General features: G+C 61.6%; 1 protein-coding gene across 1 annotated transcript; it reads right to left on the bottom strand.

The window, feature by feature from the left end:
• Positions 1 to 7,573: 7,573 nt before the first annotated feature.
• Positions 7,574 to 16,468, bottom strand: LOC142595952 (antigen WC1.1-like). The gene is given in 16 exon segments (XM_075724820.1): positions 7,574 to 7,830; positions 8,081 to 8,233; positions 8,438 to 8,521; positions 8,953 to 9,048; positions 9,801 to 9,938; positions 10,227 to 10,262; positions 10,676 to 10,990; positions 11,074 to 11,136; positions 11,621 to 11,935; positions 12,291 to 12,605; positions 12,691 to 13,017; positions 13,933 to 14,247; positions 14,360 to 14,695; positions 15,817 to 16,171; positions 16,204 to 16,293; positions 16,295 to 16,468. Coding segments are annotated over 16 exon segments (3,369 nt in total).
• Between the last annotated feature and the right edge of the window lie 4,963 nt (positions 16,469 to 21,431).

The raw sequence follows: 21,431 nt of genomic DNA, 5'->3' as shown, positions 1-21,431 counted from the left end.
CAATGTCAAGATCAAGCCGCTGAACTACAGGTGGCTATCGCGAGCCACCTCCTTGCCGTGGCACACGGTGGAGGACTGTGTGAAAGAGACCATACTCTTGTACTCTTACCACCTGAGGAACAGCCAGCAGCTCTCCTTCGCCTTCAAGGACATTGGCGTTCTGTCCTGCGAAGACGGTGTCCTGTGCATGCGGTTTTACTACGACTGCGTCACAGGGCTGGAGAGCAAGGCCAGCCGCATTGCACTGCTTCACACTGTAAGCTGCTCAGGTTTTGAGGGCTGCTGCAATGTCTTTGGGAAGCCCACTGAAGGCTGAGCAACCCAGTCGCCATTGGCCAGCCTGGACGTTGCAGGCCACTCAAGTGCCTTTCCCCATGCTCACCCCCACTAACTTCTCCATTAGCAAAGAAAGTTTCTTCTGAGTTTATGGGTCCTTGCCCTACAAAAAGCCTGGCAGTGTTCTTGCGCAGCTTCAGTGTTTGCTGTGCAGCTTCTCCAGAGCAGAGCAAGGGCTAACGCTCATGGAGGAGGATTTGGAAGAGGGGTTTGGAGAAGTGGCTTTCTTCTGGAGCAGGAGACAGGTCTGCTTCCTTTGGGAGCCAAGAGAAAACTGCCTTGGACACCTTCCAACAGCTCTGGGTCACTTTGCAGAGGCTGTGGATGCCAGTTGCAGATGTCTGCGGTGGAGCGACCACCGCTCGGGGGATGCAGGCTGCTCCTGCCCAGGCATTCCCAAGGTGAGTGCGTTTCCTCTGCAGCCCTCGACCGACCGACCGAGCGGGCGGCTTCCCAGCTCCTGCTCAGCAGCGCGCATTGTCGGGGCTCAACACTCAGCATCGCGTCAGGGCTCAGTCCTGAAGTGACTGGTTTATGGTTAACTAATGCTGAGTTTGGGCTCTGCCTGTATTCTCCTGCAGTGACTGGGCACCGTGATTGTGTTTCTCACGCCCAGCCTGCCGTCATTCCCACCAGAGAGAAGCAGCTGCACACGGAGAGGACTTGAAGCTGCATTTTCTGGTGTTGGGGGGAGATCGCCAGTAAAACCTGTGCATGGCCACAAAGGAAAAGGGCTGCCATGCCTTGCACGACAGTCAGGAGGATTAGTGCTGGGAAGCTGCAGAGGGTAGAGGGTCACCCTTCTTCAAGCCTGTGTCATCATTTGCTTTCCAGGTTTCAGTTCCTGGTGGTCAGCAGAGCGCTGGCCAAGTCTTTCTGCACCTGGCACAAGAAGGCTGCAGAAAAGCATGGGAGCAGAAGAGGTACGGGTACCCTGCCCCACGCTGGGTGACCACAGCCCACTTAAAACGCACTCTCCACGGGGCTGCTCTGAAGAGCTTCCTCCTTTCCCAGGCACAGAGGGGCATCCTGACCAGCTGCTGCACAGGCGGGTGAAGTTATCCCTCCCCGTGCTGCCAAGCCAGGGGCCAGGCACAAGGCAGCAAGACATGGGGAAGAAGCCTTCTGCCAGGTGAGAGCCTTGTGGGAAGGGATGAAAGGGATCCTTGCACCCATGTGGGAGAGACATCCCCTTTGGACAGTGCGGATGCAGGGACTCAGGAAAGTCCCTGACTCATGCCCCACGGTTTTTATGAGCTTGCTTGCCCCATGGCAGGCCCCTTAGCGAGGAAGACGGCACATGCTGAGTGCACCCCACATCGCTTTGCTTGCCCTCACAACAGAGCTGAGGTGCAGCCCTCTCCCATCCATCTGATGGGGCTCAGGAAAGGCTCCCCCTTGCCATGGGAGATGGCCCCACCTCCCCTGCTGCTTCTGCCAGCCTGGGGAGCCTTGGTACCAGATGAAAAGGAGAGGCCAAAGTGCCCCGTGCTCATGCCGACTCCTCCTGGTGTCTCTTTGCAGTGTGCTCCCCCCGTGTCCAGGCAGCTCCCCCAGGACGAAGGAGCCAGGCAGGCAGGAGCCAGCTCCTCCAGCCAGGCCCACCGCTGCACTCCCGTCCTCTGAAGCCTGCAAGAGAGCGTTGCAGGTACGTGCTCTGCCTTGCTGTAACTACCGTGCTGGTTGAGACTCGGCAAAAGCCTCTTTGTGCAGAGAGCCATCCTGAAAGGATCCCTTGGCGTGCGTTCATCGTAACATGGCTGTCACCTCCTTCAGATCTTCTTCAGGAAAAGGAAGGGGCTGCACGTCCTTCCCGCCTGTTATTGCCCCTGGGTTTGTCATGAAACACTTTATTGTGTCCAGGGGCTATGGAAAGTGTACAAGTCCTTTCTAGGTCATTGACAGTGGAGGTCTTTGCTCGCTCAGCTGTGTTTGCCATGAGCTGAGGAGCCTGGCATGACTCCATGGCCCCTCATCTGTTAGGGGAAAAGCGCTGCTGACCGACCAGCTGAAGCAAGAGGCACTGACATGGGCCAGGCCCAAAGGAACATCCCCTCTGGGAGCTGAGACTAATCCTGTCTGCTGCTGCGTTTCCATCCCCTCCAGGAGGTCTGGCAGCTGTCTGCAGAGTGGGAGTGAGGGAAGACCCAGTGGCAAGAGCGGCGACAGCAAGCAAAGGCAGAATGGGCAGCGTGGGAAGCCTGGTCTGCAGGGGAGGACCGACAGCCGCCCCAGGTACGGGCAGTGACTGACACCGCTGAGAGCAGCAGTGACCCTCTCTCTCGGGGCACCAGGGCGGCAGGTCTCCAGGGAGTGGGAGCAGGACTGACCCAGCTGCAGGGCAGGGGTTTGCCTGCTCATCCCTGTCAGGGAGATTGGCAGCAGGGTCCCAGGGGCAAAAGCAGCCGTCGGCCATGATGACGGGCAGACGATGCTGAGTCTCCCGGCTCCCAGGTCCTGCTGCAGGCTCCTCTGAAGAGAAGTCCTCTGGCAAACAGCACCTCTGTTTGCCGTCTGGTTTGCTGAGAGTGTCTCCTTCTTGGCAGGCACTGGGCACTGGAGGCACTTGGACTCCCCACCCTCCAGCCCAGCCCAGGAGAAAGGAGGTCACCCAGAGGTGGAGAAAGGCTGAAAACCCTCTCCCAGCAGAGGAGATGGCAGCAGCAGCCCAGCGGGAGAGACTCCGGCCTGAGTAAGTGTGCGCTGGCTCTGCACACAGCCCGGGGCAGCCGAGCAGTCGTGACCCCACGGGCTGAGGGATGATGCTTCCCTGTTGTTGCAGGCACCTTTCCCCACGAGCGCTCCAGGTCCTCAGAAGGCTGGAGCCGTATCAAGCACGGAGGAACATATTCAAGCACGTCACTGACAACCACAGGCGGCGTCAGGAGCAGCAGAGGCAGCTCCCCTGGTAACTATCTCCAAAAAGAGATGGTGCTTCCCCAGCTGCAAGGGAAGCCCATCCCTCCACTGAGGGCAGCCCTGGGGGAAAGAGGATATTTCTCTGACAGCCCTTGTGAGACTGAAGCAGGTTCTGGAGCTTGGCTGTGGGCTGGATCTCCCTGACACCCAAGGGGACTGCCTGCGCATCCAGAATTGGCTTTCCATGTGGGATGTGGAAGTCCTGGCTGAAGACAGAGGGGTCCCTCTGATGGCTGGCTCTCCCCTTTCCAAAGCAGAGAGCATGTCCTTCCCTTGAAGAGTCTTGGGCCAAGACACCTTGCCCCTGGGGGGACACCTGTATGGGGCACTCAAGGTCTTGGCCCAACCTGACTCAGCCCCAGGCTGATCAGCTGCACCTGGGACCTTCTCATGGGCTTGGGCATCAGGGGCCTCTCCCACTTCACAGGCACCTTCAGGCTTCATCGCAAGCAGATCCCACCACAGGTGGCCTGAGCTATGCCTGCAGGATTTCTCTGCCTTCTCCCTCTCCATACAGTCATAGGCTTTTCTTTCTTCCTCCCTAGCACTAGGTGCTGGTACCGCAGCAGCAGGGAAGGTGCCGGGAGCAGCGGCTGTAGCAGTGGCTGTTAGCAAAGAAGCTGGGAGGCTTCTCAGCTGCTGAGATCCACCTATAAATACAAAATAAAGAGCTCTGGGGCTGTTCCCAGCTGGACTGACTGGCCTGTGCCCGGTGCTGGACCGCTCTAAAGGGATTATGCACACCCCATGTGTGATCCCAGAAGTGCTCCTAGGTGGAGGAGGGAATAAAGTCCACACATAGCCCACAGCTTGAAGACGTGCAGCCCCACTCCTGCACATCCCAACACACAGGCAGCATGACAGAGGAGGCTCTCACACTCCTCCTGGGAACCCAGCACAGCTGGTGCCTCCCTGCAGCGCCTGCACGCTCATGCACGCGGCATGGAGAACCACCAGCAGGGCCAGCAGTCTGTGTGTGATTGCAGGGCTGTGACCACACCGGGACCACGGAGGTGTGGTGGGTCAATGGCACAGCAGGACGGCTGCAGTGGAGGGACACGGGCTCTTCAGGAAGGACCATCTGGGGAGGCGAGGAGGTGGACTTGCCTCCTGCTCGGGGTGGGACGGGAGCCAGCTTATGGCTCAGGATCAGAAGGCAGACCAACGTGGGTGCTGCGTTAGCAGGTATCTGCTAGAGACCTGTTCAGGAAGAAACCCCAGCTGCCCTCAGGGGCTGCTGCCCACCCAGCCCAGAGCCCGGGGGGCCCGTGCAGTGCCACTCACCCGCGCACATGACGCCCACGGACAGGAAGTGGAAGTGCTCAAAAAGCAGGTAGATGTGGCACTTGGGGACATGGTTTAGTCTAGTCTACCCTTGATTGGTTTAGTGTGGACTTGGTAGTGTAGGTTCATGGTTGGAGTGGATGATCTTAAAGGTCTTTTCCAACCTAAACGATTCTATGATTCTATGACTCACGCAGCACCCTCTCAGCAGCAAAGACCCTGCCCTCCTGGGGATCACTCCTTCCACCCACAGCCTCTCCCCGCAGCGCTGTTGCGAGCTCCCCGGGCAGGCTGAGTGCTGACCCTGGCAGGCGGCAGAGTCCCTGCCCCGGCACACAGCCCCCTGAGGCGCAGCAAAACTGCTTGGCAGGACAGCCCTGGACAGCCCTGGGGGTACTCCCGGCTTCACACCCCTGCAGCCATCCCCAGCAGAAGGCAGCGGTCATGCCTTGTCCCTCTAACAGTGAAGCAGGAAATCCCTGCTCCAGAGCATGTCCTTCTCCTCTGCACCAACCATGGGACGTGCCAGCTCTGGGAGATCCCTTCAGGACATTCTTGCACATTGCCCTGCAGCCAGGGATGTAACATGTCCACAGCTGTGAAGATTAAAGAAAGTGTACCCCCCCCACCCCCCGCAATGAACAAGAATGGTGACCTAGGATCAACAGACGAGGAGAAGCCTGAGGTACTCAACAACTTCTTTGCCTCAGTCTTCACTGGCAACCTCTCTCCTCACCCCTCCCGAATAGATGGACCGCAAGATGGGGAACAGGGGGGTAAAGCCCCTCCCACACTGTAAGGGAAGATCAGGTTCGAGACCACCTGAGGAACCTCAATGTACATGAGTCTATGGGACCTGATGAGATGCATCCCAGAGTCCTGAGGGAAATGGCTGATGTAGTTGCCAAGCCACTCTCCATGATATTTGAAAAGTCCTGGCAGTCAGGTGAAGGCCCTGGGGACTGGAAGAAGGGGAATGTTGTGCCCATTTTTAAAAAGGGAAGAAAGGAGGACCCTGGGAACTACCGCCCTGTCAGCCTCACCCCTGTGCCTGGGAAGATCATGGAGCAGATCCTCCTAGAAGCTATGCTCGAGCACATGGACGACAGGGAGGTGATTCGAGAGAGCCAGCACGGCTTCACCAAGGGCAAGTCCTGCCTGACCAACCTCGGGGCTTTCTGTGAAGGAGTGACTGCATCAGTGGACATGGGAAAAGCAACAGATGTCATCTACTTGGATTTCTGTAAAGCGTTCAACACGGTCCCCCACAACATCCTTCCCTCTAAATTGGGGAGATATGGATTTGATGGGTGCACTCTTTGGTGGATGTCCTGGTTTCAGCTGGGATAGAGTTAATTTTCTTCCTAGCAGCAGGACAGTGCTGTGTTTTGGATTTAGTAGGAGAAGAATGTTGATAACACACTGATCGTTTAGTTGTTGCTGGGTACTGCTTATGCCAGTCAAGGACTTTTTCAGCTTCCCATGCTCTGCCAGGCGCACAAGAAGCAGGGAGGGGGCACAGCCAGAATAGTTGATGCAAACTGCCCAAAGGGCTATTCCATACCATGTGACGTCATGCTCAGTATAGAAACTGGGGGGAGTTGGCCGAGGAGCAGTGATCGCTGCTTGGGAACTGTCTGGGTATCGATCGGCGGATGGTGAGCAATTGCATTGTGCATCACTTGCTTTGCATATTATTATTATTATCATCATTATTACCATTATTATATTGTTATCATTATCATTAGTATTTTACTTTATTTCAATTATTAAACTGTTCTTATCTCAACCCAGGAGTGTTTCTCACTCTTACTCCTCCGATTCTCTCCCCCATCCCATCGGGGTGAGCGAGCGGCTGTGTGGTGCTTAGTTGCTGGCTGGGGTGACAGCACGACAGGGAGGGACACAAAATTCCCTCTGCCATGGAAATGTGCCCACGTTAGCACCCTCCCAGCCAGGCCCTTCTCCAGGCCAGGGGCTGGATGACGGCTCTGGCTTCCAGTCCACGTCTCATGGGGATCCCTTCTCCCTCCCCCTGGCCTCTCCCTCCTCTGCCTCCCCCAGCGCTGAGGGAAAGGTCCCCCCACGCCCCCTGCTCCCACCCCTCCTGCACCTGCACACAGGCACTGCCCCAGCACAAACCCACACTGAGCCCCGTGGCCAGGCAGCAGGAGGGCAGGGGTTGGGGCTGAGGCGCAGCAGGAGGAGGGGCTGCCAGGGCTGCCATGGGGCCTTCCAGCCCCTGCCCAGGACGGAGGCAGCTGTGGGGCTGTGAGGGGAGTGCGGGGCTCTGCCAGGGCCCAAGGCAGCAAGAAGAGCCCATGGAGACTGGGGTGCTGGCAGAGGCAGCCAAGGGGCAATGCCAGCCCCGTGCTCCCCAGCAAGTGGCTCTGCACCCTGTGCCAGGGCAGTGGGGAGCAGAGCTGCCGCCTAACCAGTGTGGGAGGTGATCCGCGGGACGTGATAGCCCCTGGGGCTGGCTGGGGGGTCCAGGGCACCACAGCCACCTGTGGGCTCACTTGTGTGGGGCCACAGCCCAGGGCTCAGCCCAACACGGCAGCTCTGTCGTGGCCTGTGTGCTGTGGGACCAGCATGGCCCAGGCAGGGCCTGGGGGAAAGAGCAGCTGGGGAAGCCCGAGGTGAGGAGATGGGCGCTCCCGCTGGGGCGCATCACAGCACCTTGCAGAGAGACAGTTTTGTTGGAAACTTTTGCTGGCAGGGTGGAAACGTCTCTGCCAGCAGGAATATTGCCCAGGGACCATGGGCTCTGGCAGCCCCACAGCCTGACCCCGAGCCCGCTGCCCCTGAGATGTGCCCCTTCCCCACCACCACGTCTTTGTGCTCTGCTCCCCCCAGTCAGCTTCAGGGAGACACCCCGACAGCGGGGCAGGCAAGCACCAGCTCTGGGCCATACCCCAAAGGCTTTTAATAGGAACAGCTGCGGAGGCACAGCGTGAAACCAGGGGAATCAAAAGAGAGGCAATGGCCGGCTGTTTCTGCTGCCCGTGGGAAGAGGGAGACGGTTCCCTGGTGCTCACGGCTCTCCCAGCTGCAAAGTCCCCTCCTCGCTCCCGGCTGCGCCCAGCTGCACGGCAGGGATGGGCTCTCCTGGCGTGGGGCTCAGGGATGGCTGTGCACTGAGCTCTGCTGTCGCAGCCTTTCTGTGCTCAGGGGGATGTGCCAGAGACACCTCTTCAGCATCGTCATAGCCTGTGCTCTCTGGGGACAGGGACCAGGCATCTCCCTCAGCTGCAGGGGCCCCAGCACTTCTCTGCGAGCGCAGGTTTGCCCCTGCAAGCAGCAAGGCAGGCCATTGCACGTTGGCCCCATGGGGTGCCCCTCCTGCTCTCTGCATCACCTGCCTCCCGTCTCCTCCTCCCTCCTGACATGTCCAGCTCCCTCTGCCAGCCCCGGGCCCCCCAGGGAAAACTCCCAGGGCAGGGTCCCCCATCCCAGGAGCTTGGGCTCTCCGTACGGCAGCGATTCACCCGGCACCAGGGATGGCATCCCATAAAGCGGCAGCGCCATCTTTCCCTCTCACCTCCAGGGGCATCCCTGGGCCCTGCTCCCTCCTCTGGTGCCCTGGGCATTTCCCAGGCTCCCTGCCCGGGGGCAGGATCCTCCCCAGGGGCAGAAACCTCCCTGGCATCATCATAGCCATGCGCTGGGTCACTTCCAGGCAGGACAGGGACGTCTGAAAGGAGAGGGGAGCTGGTGACACTGAGGAGATACATCTGCAGAGCAGAGGGCGGGAGGATGCGCAGGGCCGTGGGGCTCAGACCCTGGTGTTGGCAGCACCCCAGGAGACTCCCCAGCTCTGATGGGGACACTCAGTGACACCGCTGTCCCTCACATGGCTGCAGGGAGGAGAGATCCACTCCTTCCCGCACCCTGTTACCTGGTGCTGAGCCCGGACCCTCCTCCTCCTTGCTGTCCGCGGGGTAGGGCTGCAGCTTGGCCAGGGACCCCTCTGAGTAGGAGCCTGGAGAGAGGCGCAGCGGCTGTTATGGGAGTGTGCTCTGCTGAGCCGGCTTGTGGTGAGTGCTGTTGGGGACGGGGGACCCACAGAGGCAGGGCTGTGTGGGGAGGAGGGCTCAGGACTCACCCTGCTCCCCTGGGACCAAGCCTGCCTCAACGGGGCTCCCAGAGCTGCCCCGGGACAGCCCCTTCCCTCAGCCCTGCGGTGCCACCCAGGGATTTATGCAGGGGAAGGCAGAGAGGGGCTGTGCCTGGCTGCGATGGGAAGAACTGCTGGGGAGGAAGCTCCTCTGCTGGGCCCAGGACCCGGCTGCTCTCCCCACACACCCCAGCGCTGCAGGGACCATAGGCCAGGGGACTGCCGTGGGTCAGCCCTAGGTGGAGGTTTGGGGACAGAGCCCTGCCGATGTGCCCCCATGAGGGACCCACACCCACCTGAGACGCTGAACCTCGCCCGCTTCTCCCATGCCGGGCCGTAAGCGATCTCCTCATAGACGGCGTCAGGGAAGGGCTCCCACGCTCTCCCCGAGCCTGCGGACAGCGGCAGGGCTGGCCCAGGGACAGGCAGAGAGGGGACAGGATCCCGCTCTGCTCCCCCTGCTTTGGTCCCCGGGGCCAGCAAAAGGCTCTGGCCACAGCACAGCCCCGCTGCGCTGCCTGCTCACCGCCACCCCTTCCTCAGTGAGGGCAATGTCCCCACGGAGGTGATCTGGGGCAGCGACACCCTCACAGCGTCCCCTCAGAGACAGCCCTTGTGCCCCTCTGGCCCCTGGGTCAGCTCCCCGGTGCTGAGCTTGGAGCAGCTCCCGCCTCTCCTCTCCCCCTGGAGCTGCCCCCTCTCTGCCCCAGGGATCCATAGCACGGCCCCTGCCCTGCCGCGGGGAGGTCACGGTTGCACAGAGGAACAGCCTGGGGGCCTGAAACCACAGGGATGGACCCTGCTGCCCCACGTTCCTCCTGGCATCTCCCCTGCCCCACAGACCCCTCCAGAGCTGCCCGGAGCGCTGCCAGTGTCGTGTCCTCGTCTGTGTCCCCTCTGCTCCCACCTCCCCCAGCCCAGCTCCGCCATTTCTCTCCTCGCCCCGTCCCTAACTCCCACCGTGCCTGGACTCTCTCTGCCCCTTGCTGCTGGTGGCCCATGGCCCATGGTCAGGCGGTGGATGAGGCGGCACATGGCAATGAAGGCAGCACACACGCTTATCCCCCCAGCTCTGCCTGTGCCGCTCACTGACACCTGCCAGCACCCCTGGCCTTGCCAGGAGGCATCTTTCCCCGGGACACACCTGCGCGCCCAGCCCTGGCGCTTCGCACTTGCCCGGCCAGGAGGGCCAGGAGCAGGCAGAGAAGGGCCCCCAGGACGATGCAGATGATGACGGGCAACGACAGTCTCCCGCTGCCGGTCGGACAGTCCCGGCTGGGATCTGCATGGGCAGGAAGAGAGAAAGGGCAGCAGCAGGCCTGGGAGAGGTGGGGGCTGGCACACCCCAGTGCTGCCCCCCACTACAGCAGGGGTAGGGGACCCCAGGAGTGAGGGATGAGGAAGCTCCCAGGCTGCTGGGTAAATGAGAGCCCTCCCCAACGCCCCTCCCCACTGCTGTCCCGGTGCCTCCTCTTGGGAGTTTCACACCCCAGCAAGGAGCCCCCTCCCTGCGGCTGTGGCTCACAGCTGGCCCCGAGAAGAGCCAGCGCTGGCAGGGAGGACAGGTTACCTGCTCGCGGGGTTGGTGCTGCCGTCCTGGGTGCAGCTGCAGAGGGGAGAAAGGGAACTGGGCTGAGAGGGTGGCTGTGAGGGTACCAGGGAGCCGTGCGTGTGTGTGTGCACGCGTGCGTATATCCCTGCCACCCCCCACCCACACTGCCCCTCCTGCGAGGCTGGTCAGGGGGGCTGGGACAGAGCCCAGGGCCCTGCTCTGGCTATCGGGCAGGATGGCGCAGGCAGCCCAGGAGATGCCCCTGGGGGCTGCAGGGCCCTGCAGGCAGGAGCCGGAGGACATCCAGCCCCACAGAGGCTGCTGCCCACTTGGCACCAGGCTCCCATGCTCCACAGGCACAGCCTTGCTCTCAGCAGCTCTGCAGCCATGAGGGGACCCAGTGGGGAAAACGCCTGCCCCGGCTCCCTGCCAATACCCCAGCGAGGGCTGCCAGCCCCGCCGCTCACCTGAGCACTGCACGGCAGCGTCCTCCTTATGCCGGCAGGCCCCGCTGTCCCCAGGCCGAGCCCAGCAGGCCTGCAGAGATGGCTCAGACCCCCGGCACTCCACCTGCTCCAGCCAGATGGGGCCCGTCCCCTCCCCAAACGCAGCCTCGTCCAGGGCAGACACTGCGGGGCCACAGCCCAGCTGCCTGCACGCCACCTCGGCATCCTGCATGTCCCAGGAGTCGTCGCACACCGTCCCCCAGGAGCCGCGCTGCCAGACCTCCACCCTGCCCGAGCACCCGCTCTCGCCTCCCACGGCACGAATCTTCTCCCTGTCTGGAGAAGGCAGAGACCTCCCAGGGCACCGGGCAGCAGGCAGAGCCCTGCCAGGAGAGAGGGGCATGCAGAGGAGCAGCTACCTGTGCAGCTCGTGGAGTTTGGGCACACGGTCCCCACGGCCGGGGCTGTTTCTGGCCGTCTCCCTGCAGAAGGCAATGCTGCCGTGAAGGGGCTGCTGAAGGGGGTCGTGCAGCAGAGAGTGGGGCTGAGCTCTGCTCACGCCTCCCCATGCCGCCTCGCTCACGGCAGCAGCTGAACCCCGCTCCTTCAGGGGACATGCACGGCACTGTGGGGGACCCTGGCTGCTCAGCCCCAAAGGGACCCTGGCTCACAGAGAAGCAGGAGGGTGTCCGTGGAGGGGACACGCCTCGCAGCCCTGGCTGGTCTCTTCTGAGACCTTGCCTGGAGACACCGCTGCCTCCCCCGGGCGCTGCTGGCAGCCGGCTGGCAACTGCTGGCGAACGAACGTGTGGGGCTCTGAGAGCTGAAGTGCCATTTGTGCCACCAGAAGCAGCAGGGTCTGGCACGTACAGTAAAAGCCCCCGTGGGCCCTGTCTCTGCGCTTGACTGTGCCCGGCAGGGAGCAGGAGCTGGGGCAATGCTGGTGCCCAGGAAGCTCAGAATTACCACTGCAGGTGATGTGGGTCTCCTCTCGCAGGTCATCGCACGACCGTGGGTCCCAGGGAGCAGAGGGACACTGCCAGAAGGAGCTGTTTCTCTCCCCACACTCCACGCGATCCAGCCAGGTGTGGCCAGACACCCTACCAGAGGGCAGGCGTGTTTCCAGGGTCCCTGCGTCCCCGCAGCCCAGCTCCTTGCATGCCAGCGACACCGTTTGGAGAGTCATTGAGTTGGAGCAAACGCTCCCCCATGTGCCATTGTAGAAAACCTGCAGGCGCCCGGAGCAGTTGCTGCCGTTCCCCAGCCTCAGGGCCATGAAATCTGGGAGGAAAGGCCCCAGAGGGGCACAGGCTGGTGTGGGGCTGTGGGAGCAGAGAAGCCTCTTCCCCCCACAGGCCCTGGCCAGGCAGGGGCACGGCCAGCAAGTCACCCTTTTGCCAGGGGCCGAGAGAAGTCCCTGACGGAGAGACACCCATGCCCTCCCCGCTAAGCCCTGGGCACAGCTCAGCTGACAAGGGACCCCCCGTGGGACCGAGGGGCTTCGTGCAGGGGTGTCCCCAGGACAGGCTCGGGCAGGGGCTCCGAGGCAGCCAGGCACAGCCTGGGCCGTTGCCGGCTCTACCCTCGTCCCGGCCTCCCCGGGCGCTGGGCTCCCACCACAGCTCCCGGCACAGACCTGAGCAGACGACTCCTGCGTCCTCTTTGTGCGCGCAGTCGTGCTGCCCCCAGGACCCTGCTGGGCAGTCCCAGAGAGCAGCTTCGGCCCCGGAGCAGTTCACGCCATCCAGCCAGATCTGACCGGAGCCTTCCCCGAAGCGAGCGGAGCCGACCGCCTCCACCGCCCCGCCGCAGCCCAGCTGCTGGCAAACGATGGCGGCATCAGACAGGTCCCAGCCATCGTCGCAGACGGTCCCCCAGCTGCCCTGGTAGTAGATCTCCACTCTCCCAGCGCAGCGCCCGGGCCCCTTCACCAGCCGCACCTGCCGGCTCCCTGCAGCAGGAAGAAACCCCAGCTGCCCTCAGGGGCTGCTGCCCACCCAGCCCAGAGCCCGGGGGGCCCGTGCAGTGCCACTCACCCGCGCACACGACGCCCACGTCCTCCGCAATCCCTGCCGCCGCTGCGCTCTCGGGCAGGGAGGTGTTGCAGAGGCTCAGCTCGGCCTCGTGCCCTGCGCACCGCACCCCTCGCAGCCCCACGGGACCCGTCCCTCTCTGAGGCTTCGCGGGGTTGTAGGCTTTTTCTGCCTCTCTGCACCTCAGCTGACGGCACACCACGCTGGCCTCCCGCACGTCCCACTCGTCATCCAGGACTCGGCCCCACGTCCCGCGCTGCAAGATCTCCACTCGTCCGTCGCACCGGCTCCCTCCACCCACCAGCCGCAGGGCCGTGGAGCCAGCGGGGCCTGGGGACAGCAGCCGTGCCCCAGCCCTCGGCAGCACCACAGAGCCCACAGACCTGCAGCACCTCCCCAGGCTCTGCAACCCGCACAGCACCCTGCAGCTCACCCGCCTGCCCCAGCCCTCTGCGCTCAGCTTCAGGAGCACGTTTCCACAGGATTGCTTTCCCAGGCCCTGAGCAAGACGCTGTCTTTGCTCTTGGTGGGGCAGAGCCACCCAACACGTCTCTGCTGAGGGCGATGGGGCAGCTCCCGCAGGAGGGAGCAGCAGCCGCTGCAGGGACCCGGGCACAGGCAGTGCTGGCCAAGCCTTGCCCAACCTCAGCGCTGACACCGGCGCTGCTGAGACAGCAGGCAGAGCCCGCACGTCTGTGCCCCTCTGCATCCCTGGGTTTGGGGTCTGGGCGCCTGTGTCCCTGGCAGGGAGCAGAGCACGGGGGGCCTTTCTGAGCAAACAGCACAAGGTTGGGTCTTGTGCTGACCGGAAGCACCAGAAGACCAGAAGCCCAGCCCTGCTCTGCACCTCACCCCCCAGGTCTGCTGCTGGGGGCACCTGGGCAGCCCCCACGGGCGTGGGATTGGGCTCTGAGGGGGGGTCTCTGTGGGGCTGGGACAGGGCTGTCTGCAGCCAGAGGGATGGAGCTGAGCCCCACAGCCCTATCCTGGGCCTGTCCTGCAGCAGCAGAGCAGAGGACCCCGCGCCTGGCGCTGGCCGCAGGGCCTGAGCCACTGCCCTGGGGGGCAGAGATGCCTGACCTCGTTCACTCTTCAGCTCTCCCACATCAGAGCCGTCGGTGAGAGCAGGCAAAGCCCTCCAGGTTGCTCCTGGTGCAGGCAGGGTTTCTCAAGGGAGAAATGCAGCTGGTGCTGCCACGGGCTCCCCTGCTTTGGGTGGCCATGGCACCTTTTCCCAGCACCCACCTGAGCAAATGACAGCAGCGTGGTTCTCGGGGGAGCACGGTGAGGCCCCCAGGGCAGTCACTGGGCACTGTCCCAGGTGGGCTTCAGTCCCCTCACAGTGGAATGAGTCTCTCCACACAGGTCCAGTTCCACTCCCAAAATGCCCTCCTCTGGGAATGGACTCAGCAAACCCGCAGTCGAGGTGACGACAGAGAACGTGGGCGTCCAAGAGATCCCAGCGGGAGGCACAGAGGGTGCCCCAGGTGCCCAGCACCTGCACCTCCACTCTCCCCTCACACGCCGTGCTGCCGTTCACCAGCCGGAACCCTGTGTACTCTGGGGACAGAGAACGATGACAGAGTGCGCACCCAGCACGGCACGGTCCCTGCCCTGCTCCCCTGTCCCCAGCACACCCCCGGATATGTAACACCCCACCCTGAGTCCTTACGTGTGCAGGTGACACCGACAGCATTGGCATGGGTGCAAGGCTGGTCCCTGGGGGATCCCCTGGGGCAGGAGATGAGAAGGGATTCGTTCCCGGCACACTGCAGCTCTCTGTCCCACATGGGACCCACACCTTCTCCAAAGCGAGCTGCCCCAGGCACGGACAGGGCTGTGCCACACTGGAGCTCCCTGCAGACCACCTCGGCAGCTTTGGGACCAAAGTTGGAGTCACAGACAGTCTTCCACTGGTTCCCATCATGGACCTCCACACGTCCCGAGCAGGGGCTGTCCCCTCCGACCAGCTGGACAAATCCTGGAGCAACCAAAGACCCCTCAAGCTCTCCCAGAGCCCTCTGGCAGTTACGTGCCTACATCCCAGCTGCTCTGCAAGGTGGCCACAGGCAGAGAGACCGCAACCACCCCACCGCTGCCAGTGGGTGCCGATGGCACAAACACACCAGGGCCCCCCTGCCGCTCCTCAGGCATCATCACAGCACTTGTGGGTTTGCTGCTGTCCCAAAGCCCCAGCCGTAGGCACTGCTCAGGCACACTGCTGCTGTCCTGGAGACCCTGGGCTTCCTGGCACCAGCCACAGGCACTGCAGTACCCAGAGCACTTGGGGCCCAGGGGGACTGGCCCAGGCCCTGCTGGCGGCTGCAGCCTCATCTGTGCACTGAGCTCAGGGCCAGGATGAGGAGCCCCTTGGAGCTGCCAGAAACACAGCCTTTCTTTCCGGGCCGTCTCAGGCTGTTAGGTGGCACATGGGACAGGCTAGAGGTATGGCACGGCTGTATCCGCAGCCACTGTCTGTGCCAGCTCCCCACTCTGGCACCTGCCCAGGGAGCGGGTCCTCAGCCAGGGCCAGAGTGCAGTGCCAGGCACGCACATCCCCACCAAGGGCCAGGCAGAGGGCAGGGGAGCGGGCAGAGGAGCAGCCCTGGGCTGACACGAGCTCCCGGTGCAAGCACAGGCACTGAGGACAGTGCAAGTGCTGGCAAAGCCCCTGTGGCACAGGGCAGCCGCGGGCTGGGGCAGGCAGGAAAGGCTGGGCAGCAGCTTGGCCCTGCCTGCCTGGGGCCGTATCCCCATGGGCTGGAACTCATGGGGGGACCCTGGGAGAGGAATGAGGTGCCACGGGCCACCCTGCTCCTCTGCCCGAGGCCAGCGCTCCTCCCCTCTGAACATCCCTTTGCTGAGGCTGAGGGACTCCTCTCTGCCAGCAGGCACAACCCAAAAGTCCCTTGCCATCTCATGCCCTTCCCCGGGACTGTGGACACACAGGGTGGGCTCCCCTTGCTCTTTCCTCAGGGACCAGGGACAGCAGCAATGACAGTCCCAGCTTGGCAGTGTCACCAGCCACACCCAGCCCTGCTCCGGTACCCGCTTGTTGCTCCCTGAGGGCACAGCCAGGTCCCTTCCCCTGTCCCGGTCCCAAAGGTGGGGAACAGGCTGGCCCCTTACCTGAACACGTCACTCCAGCATCCTCATCATGATCACAGTCTTCTTCTCCCCATCCAGGGTGTGTACAGTCAGACAGGGCAGACTCATTGCCACGACAATCAACTTCATCCATCCATATGGGGCCAGATCCTGGCCCGAAGTGCCCGTATTTAGGAGCTGTGACAGCAGACCCACAGCCCAGCTGCTTACAAACCACTGCAGCATCCTTCATGTCCCAGGAGTCATCACACACGGTTCCCCACTGGCCCTGGTGTTTCACCTCCACTCGCCCAGCACAGGGCCCGCCGCCATCCTCCAGCCTCAGCTCTGCAGCCCCTTCAAACAGCAACATGGGACCGGTCAGGAGAGTGCCGAGCTCCAGACTGCAGGTCTAAGGGTCACCCCTGCCCAGGCCGAGTCACAGGCACCGGGGTGGGAGCCCCTTCCCCTCCAGGCTGTCCCTGCAGCAGTTTTGGGGTCCCTCCTGTCCCCACGGTCTGTGCAGGGCTGGGGTGCCCAACTCCAGCCCTGATGGGCTATTCACCACCCCACAGCCCTTGGCACCTCTTCCCACGCCAACGCCCCCTGCCCGTGCCCACCCACACACCGTGCCCCCAGGCCCTGCACAGGGCACCGTCTCCTCCCCAGCCAAGCACACCCTGCACAGCCCCATGCCCCCACGCCCGCAGCTTCCCCGGCACCACCTTCCCTGGCACCACCCAAACCCACACCACCCCCAGGGCTTTCTGTGTCCTCAGGGAGCACCGACACAATCCCAAGGATCCCCCCAACCCACGTCCCCTCCTCGCCCCTGGCATCAGCCCAGCCCCTGTGCTTGGCCGGGGCCCCCAGGAAGGAAAATCCTCTGCAGCCTGCGAGTGCAGACAGCCCGCTCCCCTTCTCTCTGGGGGACACAAACTGCCTTCCTGGGGTCGGGGCTCCCCTGCACCCGGGGGCAGTGAGCAGCACACAAACCTTGCGGGGCACCCCGCAGATTGGCTGTGCCCTGGGGATCCCGCAGTGCTGCCGTCACCCCCTGGGCCACTGCTGGCCCCAGGGGCACAGCCCGGGGGAACAAGGAGCCCCAAAGGGTACCCCAGGATGGGGGATGTCTCTAAATGCAGCCAGGCACGGGCTGCCTTAAAGACAGAGAGGCACAGGGAAAGGCAGAAGGTCCATGGACGTGAGCACCTTCTGACCCTTGTCCCAGTGTTGCCGGGAAAGCAACCCCAGCCCCAAAGGGATCCTGATACCCCGCCGCTACCCACTGGCCCTGGGCGGTGAGACAAGGGAGCCAGCACTTACCCCTGCACAGCTGCACCCAGAGGAGCAGGCACAGCACCCGAGGGGACAGGAGTCCCTCCATCCCCATCCTGAGCCTGCTGCCCCGCTGGCACAGCCCTGCTGCGCCCCGCTCCCTGCCACGGCTCCGGGCAACTCACGGGGACAACGACGATGGCAGGCTGATATATCTCTGCAGATGCCGACCCAGCTGCAGGAGGAGCCAAGCGAAGCAGCAGCACCTTTTTAGACATGAGCGGCAGCTATCTCCCCTCCGACACAGACCAGTCCTCCAATGAACTTCTCCAGCGCCGTTCATGACCATATATGAGGGACATCTCTGTCCCACTGCGGGCGTCAGGGTCACTGCGGTGGGGGATCGTCACAGGACGAGCTGAGCGTGGAGGGGAAAGGAGTCTGTCACCCCTTGCAGCCTGCTGTGGGGACAGGGAGCACTGAGCATCTCCTGCACTGGGCTCATCCAAGAGCCCAAGGCGTGAGTGTCCCGACGCCCCCGAGACATGGGAAGCACAGAGCTGGGACTGCCGCGCGACCTGTGTCAGGATGGGAAGGGAACAGCCCCTTCCCCTGCCACAGCCCCTGCTGTGCTGGCAGCAGCAGCTGGGAAAAAGCCTTGGCCAGGGGAAGAGCTCCATGCCAGCAGTGCTGGCTCACGCCTCCCTCCCTGGAGAGACCCACGGTGGGTCCCTCGCAGGAGCCGGAGCTGGGACATGGCCCTGCCCTGGCAGCAGACACGCAGCCCCGAGGCTCAGACATGTCCCTGGCTCTCAGCGTGTCACTGTGGTGCCGTTATTCCCCACGGGTGGATCGGGACCTGGAGCCTGCAGGTGCACAAACCACAGCCCACGTGGCCTCGCAGCGCTCGCCGCGCTCCCCTGGCAGCGCCCGTGCAGGAAGTCTGTGGTTTCCTCCTGGCACCGTGCCCAGGCACATCCCTGCCGTGCCCCCGAGCCACCCCCAGCCCCACTGCTCCAGCCAGGGCTGCAGGGGCTGCTCCTTCGGCCTGGCAGCCACGGGGCCAGGCAGCTCCCGTCCCCCGTCGTGCCCCTCTCATGCACACGGCCGCTCTGCACCCAGCCCCACGGCCACGGGTGCCATCGGTGACGTGACCTCACCCCCTCCTGCTGCCACTGCTCTGTGCTCATGGCTTACACTGTCACACCTCTGCCTGTGGTGCATGGGCTCCTGATGATGATGCTTCTTCCAAAAAGCCACATTTGGGTAGGGGCTCCATATGATCTGCATGACATCAGAAGCACCCACACAAGCCACATGCCTGCTCTTGGCCTAAAAGCTATTCCAGCAGCAGGGAAATCACAGGCTCGTACACAAGCCATGTGCATACTGCTGGCCTATCCGCCACGCAGCTACACGTGATGTCACAGCATCTCCACCTGCCATGGACCTGTTCCTGGCTTACCAGCTATGCCGGCACTACTGACATCACAAGGACATTCACAAGCCATGTGCCAGCTCCTGGCCCATCATCCACTCAGGCACCAGCAGCCTCACAAGCACCTACACAATCCATAAGCCTGCTCCTGGCCTATTAGCTCCTCAGGCCTGAGTGACCTCCTAAGAACCTGCACAACCCATGGGCCTTCTCCTGGCTTGTGAAGTATTCAGGCACCAATGATCTCACAAACCCCTACACAAGCTTTGGGCCTTTGCCCGGCCTATCAGCTACTTGGGAACCGGTGACCTCACAACCACCCCCACAAACCATGTTCCTGCTCTTGCCCTGTCAGCTCTTCAGGAAGCAATGACCTCACAAGAACCTACAGAGTCCAGGGGCCTGCTCTGGGCCTATCAGCTACTCTGCCAAGAGTGACCTCACAAGCACATCTCCCCCTGTTTGCCATGTACTCCTTGTTGAGGTATTCAGTCTCCAGTGACCTCACAAGCTCCTCTACAAGCCTTGCACCTGGTCCGGGCCTATCAGCTACTCTGCCAAGAGTGACCTCACAAGCTCCTACCCAAGCCATGAGCCTCCTCTTGGCCTATCAGCTACTCAGGCAGCAGTGACCTCACAAGCACATACCAGCCTAGGTGCTATGTGCTCGTGTGGTGCAGTGACCCCAGACGGCAGCTAAACCCCCACCCAGGCACTCACTGCCTCCCTCCCAGCAGGATGGGGGAGACAACTGGAAGGGCAACAGCGAGAGCAAAACTCATGGGTGACGATAAACACAGTTGAAGAAGTGGAGGGAACAAGAGAAAAGGAAAGAAGGGATGGAGAAGCACTCACTCACCCCAGCAGACCGATGCCCAGCCAGTCTCCGAGCAATGGCTCCTTTGGAGAAACTCCCCTCCCAGCTGTATTTCTTAACAAGATGCCAGATGGCATGGACTATCTCTTTGGTCAGTTCGGGTGGGCTGCCCTGACCTTGTCCCCTCCCAGCCTCTTGCCCACCCCCTGCCTCCTCGCCGTGGGGACGCAATGAGACACAGAGAAGGCCTTGACATTACGCCAGCACTGATCAGCAATAGCCACAGCGTCACCGTGTTATCAGCACTGTTTTAGCCACCAGCGCACAGCACAGCACCATACGTGCTGCTGTCAAGAAAATGAACTCCACGCCAGCCAGACCCAGGACAATCTCCACCCCTTTCTACAAACCGTTTGCATCCTGCTCAAGGCCTGCAGGATTCAATGCATTTCCATCAACCACCACCCCCTGCTTCCCTGTCCTTTGACATGACATACACACAGGGAACTGGGTTTGGCTGGTGTGGCTCAGGTGGACCTGGACAAGTCCCAGCCCACTCCTGACGTCTCCCCTCACTCAGTCATCTGGAGTTTTTTGCAACATTCAATCAGGTCATCAAGCTAAGGACAACGCAAAACATGTAGCACCAGCCTGCCCCCCACAATGTTCTTACAGGGAGCTGTGAGATGCCCCCATCCATGGGGGAAGGGAGCTCACCTCCACCATCAATCTTCTTAGTGTGACCCCTCAAAGTGCAATGTGCAGTTCATGGGCCCATTGGCTGCTTTTTCTCATTCATGTGGTTCTTCTGAGGGATTCCCTTGGGGTCTTTTCCTCTTTGTCCCCATGCACGTGGTCTTCTGAAGCTGGCATTTTGTCCTGGTTTTCCATTTTCACGGAGAGCATGGCCTGTGTCTTGCAGCACTGGTCAAAGCCCAGAGCCTGCCCCAGTAAGCCTGCATGGCCGCCCTGCAGGGCTGGGCTGGGCTGGGCTGGGCTGGGCTGGGCTGGGCTGGGGGGGATTCCCAGTCCGGCTCACAGCACTGGGCTCTTCTTTGCAGGTGACAGGATTTGCTGTGGGGGCCCCTTGGAGGCCTCCTAGACGCGGGCCGTAGCCCTTGGGCATGTTCCAGCTTGCCCACGCCCCACCACTTTTCGGGCACCCCTCTGCCCTCCCGAAGTGCCCCCCAGCCCCGCCCTGCCAGGGCTTGTTCTGCAGCCTGGTAAAGTGGGGGACCCCGACCTGGCCTTCTCCTTTTGTTTCTATTCACATTTAAACGTTAATTGCTCACTCCACTAGCTCTTATTACAAAAAAGGTTTTATCCATTTCATACCTATGTGTTTATGGCTACATATATTTACTTTCTCTACCTTTATAAATGTTTACATGTGTATATAAATCTATACATGAATACATATATATACATCCACAAGAATCAGAATAGGTGCTGGAATAGGACTGGATTCCTCCTCCTGCTGGGTCAAGGAATGTGGTGTTTAGGTTTCGGTCTGTTAGCAGTATGGTAACGCCAGCAGCTAGGACTGGAAGTGATAGTAGTAGTAGAACGGCAGTAATGAGTACGGACCATACGAATAGTGGAGTTTGGTATTGTGAGAGGGCTGGTGGTTTTATGTTGATGGCAGTTGTGATGAAGTTGATTGCGCCTAGGATGGAGGACACACCTGCTAAGTGGAGAGAGAAAATGGCTAGGTCTACTGAAGCTCCAGCATGGGCTAGGTTACCAGCTAGTGGCGGGGTATACAGTTCACCCTGTGCCTGCCCCTGCCTCTGCTGTGGAGGAGGCTAGTAGGAGTAGGAAGGATGGGGGCAGGAGTCAGAAGCTTATGTTGTTTATACGTGGGAATGCCATATCTGGGGCGCCGATTATAAGTGGGACTATTCAGTTTCCAAAGCCCCCGAATATAATTGGCATTAATATGGAGAAGATTATTACGAAAGCATGGGCGGTGACGATTACATTGTAGATCTGTTCATCTCCTAGGAGGGTCCCTGGTTGTCCTAGTTCTGTGCGGATGAGTAAACTAAGGGTGGTTCCAACTATTCCGGCTCATGCACCAAAAATCAGGTATAGGGTGCCGATATCTTTGTGGTGAGTTGAGAA

This window comes from Pelecanus crispus, chromosome 25 (genome assembly GCF_030463565.1).
Source record: "Pelecanus crispus isolate bPelCri1 chromosome 25, bPelCri1.pri, whole genome shotgun sequence".
In the NCBI taxonomy this organism is placed as follows: Eukaryota; Metazoa; Chordata; class Aves; order Pelecaniformes; family Pelecanidae; genus Pelecanus; species Pelecanus crispus.
The sequence above is the reverse complement of the archived record's forward strand: the minus strand, read 5'-3'. Positions and strand labels throughout refer to the sequence as shown.